This window comes from Podarcis erhardii (genome assembly GCF_964252035.2).
Source record: "Podarcis erhardii genome assembly, chromosome: 18".
Classification (NCBI taxonomy): Eukaryota; Metazoa; Chordata; class Lepidosauria; order Squamata; family Lacertidae; genus Podarcis; species Podarcis erhardii.
This window is the reverse complement of record NC_138516.1, coordinates 2,207,268-2,217,671: the sequence shown is the minus strand read 5'-3', so window position 1 is coordinate 2,217,671 and position 10,404 is coordinate 2,207,268. Positions and strand designations below refer to the sequence as shown.

Below are 10,404 nucleotides of genomic sequence, written 5' to 3'. Positions count from 1 at the left end.
CAGGGAACAACACTGTGCATTGTTGATTCAAGGACAGCCGGGTTGAAAGGAGAGAATTTGAGACACCTCTTCGCCGGCCGTTTTCGCTTTCTCTCTGTGGACGCTTCCTCTACCCCCTATTTCAAAGGATGTCTCCATTTGCTGCTGGTCTCCGGCGACGTTCCTAGAAGCACCCCGAGACAAACCATGCGCCCCGTTATCGGAGGAGCCGTCCTGAGCCTCCTGCTGATGATCAAGTCTATCCCTGCGCCTGGGAAGGAGATCCTAGCAGGGGAAGGGCCTGAGCTTCCAAGCTCCAGGGAATCTGTGGGGCCAGAAGAGGACGAAGTCTTGGGCACGTCGGACTTTGCAGACCCCAGGATGACGGTGGAGGCCCTATATCCCACGGACGCAGACTGGGGCGGGCCCTTAGGTCTGTGGCCCCACAGTGCTAGCTTTCGGCCGAGGCCCCACGGAGACCCCCAGGGGCCTGTTTGTAGGGTCAAGGTGCACCGGGGTGGCGAATTGAGCCGCCGTCCTCTGGAGGTTGTGGGTCTCCTCACCAGCTATGACAACGGGTTCCTGAAGGCGCTGAGTGGGTCCATCTGGAGCGAGGAGGATATGGAGGTGTTTGGGGTCTGCCCCACAGATGTGTCCCGGGGTGTCCTGGCCTCTCTGCAGCGGGTTGGTGCTCACCTGGACAACCCGGGGGAAAACCGGCTTCTGTGGCTACACCTGGAAGAAGGTAGGTGGCCATTTGCGTGAGATCTCTGATTGGCGAGCGCCAATTTTTTTTTTCCACGCTTCAGATGATCAGGAAAGGGATTGGAAACAAAACTGCAGGGTCTTGATGCCGTTCTGCAAATTGACGGTGCGGACGCCTTTGGAAGGCGGCGAATGGTTCTGGGTGCCTCGCTCAAAAGGGAGTTGGAAAAGGTTCAGAAGAGGGCAGCCCAAACGGTCAAGGGATGTAGCAAGTTTCCTGGGATCCACGTTTGGGGCTTTTTTATTTATAGGAAGAGACAACATGATAGATAAAATGATGCATGATGTTGAAAAAGTGGGATGTTGAAAAGTTTCCCTCCCGAACACTAGAAGTCACAGGAATCCCAGTGAAACTGAAGCTTGGAAGATTCAGGGCAGGTTTCCTAGCTGGCTTCGAAAGGGATTCGGACAAGTTTGGGGTGTTATAGATGGCGAGTAGCCACGCTGCTTTGCTCTTCCTCTATGATGGGAGGCAGCAGTGTTTCTGAATATCATAGAACCGTAGAATCGTTGGAAGGGACCCAAGGGTCATCTAGTCCAACCCCCTGCAATGCAGGAATATCGGTTGCTGCAAACGACAGGAGGGGAGAGTGTTGCTCTGATGCTTGAATCCAGTTTCCCAGAAGAGGCATCAGACTGGCCACTGTGATGCTGAACCAGCAGCCAGGTTCTTATGTTTCTATGGAACCTCCCAGTCCAGAGGCAGTCTATCGAGATCCCTAGCTTCTTAGGGGTGTTTGGCTGCCGCGGAACAGGATGCTGGACTAGATAGGCCATTGGCCTCATCCTGCCACTGTGCTCTTCTTATTTGGCCTCGTAGGTGTGGGTTATAAGCAGGAGCTCTTAGCACCCTGGCGTCAAGATAACTTCCAGATTTTGGGGGACTTCCCTGCCTTTTTTCTGGCCCATGTAGAACTAGTCTGGATAGTTAGCCTTGGTGAAGACTTGACGTTTTCATCCCCCAAAAAGTTTTTTATTTGAGTTTCTACTGAAATGAGGCTGCATTTTCATGTTGTATTTTAATCTTGTTTTTTAAGTTGTATTTCCATCAATTGTTTTTATACCTGGTGTTAGCTGCCCTGAGCCCAGTCTTGGCTAGGGAGGGTGGGGTATAAATAAAAATTATTATTATTATTATTATTATTATTATTATTATTAAGTCTCCCAGCTTGAGAGTCTTCTTCCCTTGCTCAGAGCTTTAATGGGCAGTGCCAACTTTGCAAGTGCCTTGTCAGACAGCACACTTATGGGATTGGTGGCCCCATCTTTGATCCCTGCCAGTGTTCTGCCCCTATGCAAAGTTTCCAAGGGCAGTCCCATTCCCGAGTGTGTTGCAGTAGTCTAGCTTGGGTTCAACTAGGGCATGAGTCACTCAGGCAAGGCCTGATCTCTGTCTCTCCAGGTAGTGCCACTGCTGGCTGGTGCCCATTGGGGACTGGCGAGGCGGGTAGCAGGGACCCCAAAAAGTAGGCAGAGCCAGAGCCAATGAGAGGCTGCGCTGGATTATTCTAGTCTAGCCCCCCTCCCCCCCGCTGGTTCCTGCTGGATCTAGTTAACGAGATTTTTTGATTTCTAGTATATGCAAAGAGTAAATAGTAATCTATGCAGCCAAAACAGAACCCCCCCCCCATTGCACAAGGGGGAAAGTGTTGGCGGGCTTGGGATGAACCCCAGATATTGCAGAAACCCCTCAAATTTAGTGCTCCAGGAAGCTTGCACCCCGCAATGTCATCTGTAGGCTGAGGATGCAGACTGGAAACCCCAATGTGTGTTGGGGGCGGGGAATGGAGGAGGACGAGGAGGAGAGGGGGGTGGGATGGCATATTGTGAAAGAGGGCTTGGCTGCTGGGTTTGGGGTGGCCTGGCTGAGAAGCCCCACACGCCCCACACTTTGTTACAGGTCTCATCCTATCTCCTTCTCTCTATATGCCTCAGTTCAGGGCCAGCAGTGGGAATTTGATGGGAGAAGATTAGAATCTATTCAGTTCCCCAAAAAGAACAGAATATATTGAAAAACAGGGGATACCGGGCAGAAAGTGCTCCGTGCACTGCAACCTTTTATTGCAGTACTCACCGTGTCTTCCTCCCTCCCTCTCTGCCTCTGATCAGGACCAAGATGGCAATTTCGCCAGAAAAACACACAACAACTTGCCATAATGCAAAGAGCCGAATAAGTCGGCCCGCTACAATGCATGCTGCCTGGTTCTTCGGGTGTGCGGTACTTCTCGGCCAGAGCTAAGTCTCGGGATGGCATCAGGGTTTGACTTGACAGTGTGAATGGGATTGCCTCTTGCTTTTTTAAAATGCAGGCAGGCAGGCAGGCAGGCAAGGTTTCGTTATTATTTCGTTTTATAATCTATATGAAGTGGAGAGAACCATTAGTTTCTGGAGGTGAAATCTCAAAGGGTACTTTCACTGCATATGTATACAAAAGGAATGCAACACCATATTAAAAGAGTCTGGAAGCGCTAGTCCTCATTGAGATCTCAAATGATGCCTGGTTTTCTCATAATGCAGAGCGAGCGATACCAAGTGTAAGATTTTTGGCTGTCCCCCCCCCCCCCCGGGCTGCGTTTGCTATTTAAGCTGGCATTTGGCACACCTGCAATGGAGGGAGTGAGACTCGGGTCTCCCTTGTACCAGGATGAAGAAGCAGGTCCCTGTCTGATTCTCCGGTTTCCTTCTTGCAGTGAAATGGGAGGCGGAAACGAAACTCCTCTTCCAGCTGGCCTTCCACGAAGAGGATGCGGGGGGCTCCCTGAGGTCCCTGCAACTGGCTCTGCTGATATTTTACCAAGGCGGAAAGGAATCGGGGGGCCTCGGGACCCTGGAGAAATTCCTGGTGGGAGGGGAAGGTCTCCATCCTAAACAGGTATGCAAATGGGGATGGGGGGGGGCGGCAATCTTTGGAAAGATGATTATCATCTGACTGGCAGAATCCGAGACCAGGGAGAAGAGTCGGTGGAAGAAGATTGGAAGAAATTTAAAGACTATCTACAGAAATATTGTAAAATTAAGGAATGTTAGAAGGATGTTGGAATGAAGTTATGTGGTTTTAGCAGTAAATCTTATAAAGGAGTGTTTAAAGATGGATTATTAACAGGTGAGAATGTAAAGTTATAATATATCATGATAAATTATTAAGATAAAAGCAAAAATGGAAAGGATTTGCTGAAATAACTAACTGAACTAGGACACAAAAAAAGGAGGTGTGAGGAGGTCAGGGAAACAAGTAAATGAAAGTCAAGAAATGGAAAGGTTGATTTGTTTTTAATTGTTTTTACTTTTTTGTATTTTGTAATGTTTTGTTTCTTTTTCTTTTTTTTATTCTTGTAACTTTTTTGAAACTTTAATAAATATTATTAAAAAAAAAAAAGGAAAGATGATTATCATCATCATCAATCTTTATTACGGTCCAGAGACCCAACAAATCATTGCAAAACAATACACAATTCATACCTACCTCCAGGTTAAACAAGCATATTGTTCAGAATATAGGGCTCATTTGTTCTTGCAACCACCGATAGAAACTTTGCCACTGCTAATGTTCTAGCATTTGTCCGGTCTTCCAATAGGAACCTGACATAGTGAGCCTCTGATTTTCCCGGGAAAGGTACCAGCAAGGGTAATATCAGTTCTGCCCTGGCTTGCTCATATTTTGCACAATGCAACAAAATATGTTTTACGAAATCGATGTCTTGAGCACACGAGCAAAGTCTGTCCTGGTAGGGAACTCCTCTCCACCTGCCATCCAACTATGAGATGATTATTTCATTCATGGCTCTGGACGCCCGTCTTTTCTTTCGGGTGAGACATGCAGAGCTCCCCTCGGACTTTATCCTCGCACAACAACCCTGTGAAGTAGGCGAGGCCCAAGGTCACCAGGGATTTGAACTCAAGGGTCTTCCCAGCCCTAAAGCGACATGCCCATTTCATGGACAGAGATAGTCCATCAGCTGCCATTTCTTTTTTTAAAATAATTTTTATTGAATGATTTTATGTTACAAAAAACAACACAACCATACTACCACTGAATATAATTAAGAGACAAAAATTACATACATCAATATTTAGTTTATTTGTTATTTACCATCTTATTTCCTCCCAAACATTCCATACAAAAGCACACATATGTGCAGACACACACACAAGATGATTATAATGAATGTAAATATTTTCCCCCCTTTTATCTTCCGAAATCTTTTATTCAACTTTGACTTCCTGTCAAGTCCCTTTGCATATATTTTATCTTACAATCGAATGTACACAAAACAATAAACCTTTCTATATAAATTTTCCAATACAGCTGCCATTTCAGGGAAATAGAACCCAGCTATTTTTTATAGTTTAGATCAGGGGTCAGCAAATTTTTTCAGCAGGGGGCCGGTCCACTGTCCCTCAGACCTTGTTGGGGGCCGGACTACATTTTGGGGGATAAATAAAAAATGAACGAATTCCTGTGCCCCACAAATAACCCAGAGATGCATTTTCAATAAAAGCACACATTCTACTCATGTGAAAACACACTGATTCCCCGACTGTCCGTGGGCCAGATTTAGAAGGCGATTGGGCCGGATTGGGCCCCCTGGAACTTAGTTTGCCTACCCCTGGCTTAGATATCCCTTTGCACCACAGAGTTATTACGCTAGCCTGTTCAAATGCATCCCCTCCTTTGTACTGCCTGGAAGGTTTCAGAAAATCCCCTTCCAGAATAGACTTTGCTCTGGTTGAATGAATACGCCAGATATGATATACCGTATAATTTTGGACTTTCCTCTTTTCGACACTCTTAGGAGAGACCTACTGGCGACTCTTTTGAAGCTTAAAGTATCTTCTTACAAAGAATCTGGAATCCAATATCTCTTGTGGGATGATACACCCAGATCTACTGAGATTGCTTCAGGATATTCAGCCAAGATTTTTAAAGTCAAATTTGAAACTACTAAATTTTACTTTAATGGTGGCTGCTGATTCTTTTATACGTTTCACGTGTTTAATAGACCTTGATCACCAATGTTTTATGCATGTTTCCCCCCCTCTCTCTCTTTTATGATTTTATTGTCTGAATTGTGCCAATAAAAGCAGAGTGAATGAATGAAATAGAGCCTCCATGTCCGGGACCACGCTACCAGAGAGCATAAAAGCTGACGTAAATAGATTCCTGGGCCCTGTTTTTCCTAAACTGATACTTTAAGAAACATAAATTGTTGTTAATTTAGTTGCTCTGCAAGCACAGCCCTGCGGAAATCCAACTGGTAAGGCCTTTCCCTGCCATCCTTGCCCAAACTTGGGTCTCCAGCTGCCTTGGGACTACAAGTCCCATCATCCCTGACTGCTGGTCCTGCTAGCTAGGGACGATGGGAGTTGTAGTCCCAGTACAGCTGGAGATCCAAGTTTGGGCAACCTGGAATTCTAGAGGAGAGACATCACCCGTTGAACTTCTGCCTAGCGGAGGCGATACTAAGTGCGCGGGGTGCTGCTGCCTTTAGCCATTTTTGCAAATATTGATTTCCACCCCGCAGGTCATCTGTCTCTCCAGCAGAACCCAGTACCTCGTCCTTCAGGGGTCGGCGATGTCAGGCAGACATTCCCTGGGGCAGCTCAGCTTTGAGGTTTCCCTGGCAATCAGGCGCCAGAACAGCAATGGTAGGACCCCTATTGCGTAAAATGGAATAGAAACAAACCTTTGACACGCAAGCCAAGCATTGGGGGGGGGGGTGGGCTTTCAACCTGAGCCCCGCTCAGGATTGCACTTTCCATAGCATGCAAGTATATGCAAAATAAATCCCCTTCCCAATATGTATTTTTATTGAATTTCCAAATTTTTCCAAATTCAATAGACATTTAATGTACTGTATTGACATTTCACTTCCAGGTCCACTTCCAGGTGTTTTTGTTTTGCATTATATATCCAAGTCTTATCTATTGCAAAACCCCCTGTAATGCAATTACTTTATCATTTTGAATTTTACTGTTATTCATGCTTTTATACTGTATTTTATGCTGCTTTTACAATTAAGTGTTTTAAATTTGTTGTTAGCCGCCCTGAGCCCGGTTTTTGAACCAGGAAGGGCGGGGTATAAATTATTATTATTATTATTATTATTATTATTATTATTATTATTATTATTTTCCTTCCAATGCTCCTCTCTCGGATCCTGCCTGCGGTTTCACTTGTTTGTAGTGCTTTTCCAAATAGTCCAGAAAAGGCCTCCATTCTTGTATAAAAAGTTCATCAAAATAAATCCTTTTAAATGCAGAACATGCTTTGACATCATCTGCACCTGAGATCACAAAGGCCCAATCCTCACCACATTGCAATCCTTACACGGGAGTAAAGCCTCTGTCAATCTTACACTGGGCTTAGAAGAGGAGTTCAGGGATATGTTTATTTTTTTTAAATAACTTTATAACTTTTGTGCCTTTGCTTCCCAATTTGCATTGCACCGTGGGTTTTATTGATTATAGTTCGGAAATTGTTTGTTGTGATCGTTAAGAGTGAAGTTCTGTTTAATTATTATCTGCCAATGTTTAATTTTACTGTGTGCTATTATATTCTAACGGATTATTTAATATTACTTTATTTGACATAAGTTGTTTCTTTTCAAAGAATCATAGAACTGGTGGACTCTCTCCTTTTTTGGAGGTTTTTAAGCAGAGATTTACAAATCTCCCTAAATCTCTGTTTAGGGAAGCTTTTAATGTTTAATAGGTTATTGTATTTTAATATTCTGTTGGAAGCCGTTCAGAGTGGCTGGGGAAACCCAGCCAGATGGGCGGGGTATAAATTATTATTATTATTATTATTATTATTATTATTATTATTATTATTAGGTGGCCCTCTGTCCTGGATGCTTTAGCTGAGATTCCTGCATTGCAGGGGGTTGGACTAGAGGACCCTCAGGGGTCCCTTCCAACCCTACAGTTTTTGATTCTACAAAAGTCCACTTTTGCCTCTGTCCCTGCCCAGCCCTGGGTGTCCCTTCCAATTCTACAATTCTACGATTTCATCCTCCCCACCACAACAACCCTGTGAGGTAGGATAGGCAGAGAGGCAGTGGCTGGCCCCTCAGGTCCCCCCCCCCACTAAACTGCGTGTGGCTGAGCGGGGGATTCGAACCCTGGTCTTCCAAGTCTTATGCTCTAACCACTGCACCACGCTGCCTCTCCCTTGTTAATATTAAATAATAGCAGCAGAAAACAATAATAATAGCAGCAGCCGTCTTTTCAGGAATTAGAGGGGTCTTTATTAGCTACAACCGAGAGAGAGACCTTCTATTTGTTCTACTCCTCTTTTTGTCCTACCCCTTGCAGGCACCGGCCTCTCCCAACACGAAACCCAAAACCTCCTGTTTGGTTTCGACCCGAAGTGCTTCACGCGCATGACTCCGGCTGTGCTGCTCCTGGCCAGGCTGAGACCCCGATCTGCTCCAATCCTTCTTCCCTCCTCATCTTTCCTCGCCGCCGACGGCAAACTGGACGTGGTCCCTTACCTGAACCCCAGGTGAGACCCCTTCCCTCCCCGCCGAGGGCTGTGCTTGATTTGCTCAAAAGGGAGGGCACTCTGCCCATGCTCAGGAGACCTCGGCTGATCTCCTTCCCTTGAAAACCAGCATTTCTCTCCCTCCTTTCTCTGGCCGCGCACATGATGCACATTCAAAGCGCATGGGAACGGCAGGAGTTGGCGGGTTTTCCTTTGGAAACTGCGAGAATAGGACGGGGAACAAGATGGACCCCCTTTGCCCTGATCCAGAAGGATCGTCCTTATGGAACCTCCAGGTTCAGGGGCAGTCTATCTGGATCCCTATGTTCTATGGGGTATACCTGAAGGAGTGTCTCCACCCCCATTGTTCTGCCCAGACACTGAGGTCCAGCTCCAAGGGCCTTCTGGCAGTTCCCTCCCTGCGAGAAGCTAAGTTACAGGGAACCAGGCAGAGGGCCTTCTGTGGCACCTGCCCTGTAGATGTCAAAGAGAAAAACAACTACAGTGGTACTTCGGGGTAAGTACTTAATTCGTTCCAGAGGTCCGTTCTTAACCTGAAACTGTTCTTAACCTGAAGACCACTTTAGCTAATGGGGCCTCCTGCTGCTGCTGTGCCGCCGGAGCACAATTTCTGTTCTCATCTTGAAGCAAAGTTCTTAAGCTGAAGGACTATTTCTGGGTTAGTGGAGTCTGTAACCTGAGGCGTATGTAACCCTGTACCACTGTACCAGACTTTTAGAAGACATCTGAAGGCAGCCCTGTTTAGGGAAGTTTTTAATGTTTAATAGGTCATTATATTTTAATATTCTGTTGGAAGCTGCCCAGAGTGGCTGGGGAAACTCAGTCAGATGGGTGGGGTATAATAAATTGTTGTTGTTGTTGTTGTTGTTGTTGTTGTTGTTGTTGTTATTTGGCCACTGTGAGGCCACTGGCCTGATGCAGCTGCCCTTCTGACGTCCTTCTCTCCGCAGTGTATCCCCGACATCTGCCACAGCCGATGTGCAGCCCTCCCCGGCCCCCCAGCCGAACGCCACCTCCGCCCACCCGGCGCCCTCAAGCACCGGCCGTTTCCTCGCCGCTCTCTCCCAGTTTGTCAACAAGGTCCTCAGTCCTTCCGGAGAGCCCCCACCGGCCCCCGGGCCGCAGCTGCGGCTGAACTTTGACACCATGGAAGCCCTCCCTCACCGGGTGCTCAACCTGTCCGAGAAGGTGGCGCTGGAGCGGCTGGTGCAGTCCGAAGACCCCCTGGTGGTCTTGTTCCCCGAAAACAGCCAGGCCTTGATGGAGAGCCACCTGGCGCAATGGGCGCTGGAGGGGAAACTGCTGCGGCAACTGCTGCAGAAATTGCGGGAGGTGATTCGGGAGCTGGCGGCCTCCCCGTCTTTCCGGGACCACGAGACCCTCTTCCACGGCCTCCTGGCGTTCTGCTACTACCCTCCCGGGGTCCCCGGTGGTGGCGATCCCGAGGGATCCGCAGAAGGATCTCCCGGGCGGCGGAAGATCCACAGCCTGCTGCTTCTCAAAGCCTTGCAGGCCCTGCGCGCCCGCTGGCGGGAGTCCCGGAAGGCGGCCCCCCGTGCCAACCGCAGCACCCAGGAGCGCGACGACTACTGCCGGCTGCGCAAGCTGCGGATCGAGCTGGTGTCCACGGGGTACATCATCTTCCCCGAGTGGTACGACGCCAACAACTGCGCTGGGCCCTGCCGCTTCCCGCTCTCGTCCCGCGTCCCCGACTACTACTCTCACACGCTCTTCCTGCTGCGGGTGCAGGAGCAGGGCCTGCCCCTGGAGAGAGCCCCCTGCTGCGTCCCCGTCAGGTACTCCAGGAGCATCATCGTCACCTTCACCAATGACCAAGGCATGAAGGTGAAGGCCTACCCCGACATGGTGGCCGAGGAGTGCGGCTGTCGGTAGAGAGAGGCCGGCTCGGCGGTGGTGGCTGGGGTGCTTTGCCCTCCTCCTCCCGCCGTTGAGCTCGTCTCTCCTTGCCCGGCTGTGCCCTGTTCTCCTTTCCCATCAATTACTTCACCCTCCTCCCACCGCTGACATCACACTCCTTCACTCACCATTGACTTCACCCTCCTCCCACCGCTGACATCACCCTCCTTTGCTCACCATTGACTTCACCCTCCTTTGCTCACCATTGACTTCACCCTCGTTCACTCATCATTGACTTC

General features: G+C 48.2%; 2 protein-coding genes across 2 annotated transcripts in view; one reads left to right on the top strand and one right to left on the bottom strand.

The window, feature by feature from the left end:
• The window catches only part of PLEKHJ1 (pleckstrin homology domain containing J1), a gene marked incomplete at its 5' end in the record, with an annotated part of 9,017 nt that extends 8,879 nt beyond the window's left edge, over nt 1–138 (bottom strand). The window contains one exon of the mRNA XM_081845956.1: nt 114–138. Coding sequence (XP_081702082.1) covers nt 114–138 — 25 coding nt within the window. The remainder of the gene's footprint in view (nt 1–113) is intronic.
• Nucleotides 7–10,141, top strand: AMH (anti-Mullerian hormone; the record flags this gene model as incomplete). The annotated part of the gene is made up of 5 exons (XM_081845977.1): nt 7–724; nt 3,435–3,616; nt 6,267–6,390; nt 8,059–8,248; nt 9,199–10,141. The coding sequence occupies exons 1-5, from the start codon at nt 187–189 to the stop codon at nt 10,139–10,141; spliced, it is 1,977 nt and encodes a 658-aa protein (XP_081702103.1). The 5' UTR covers nt 7–186.
• Between the last annotated feature and the right edge of the window lie 263 nt (nt 10,142–10,404).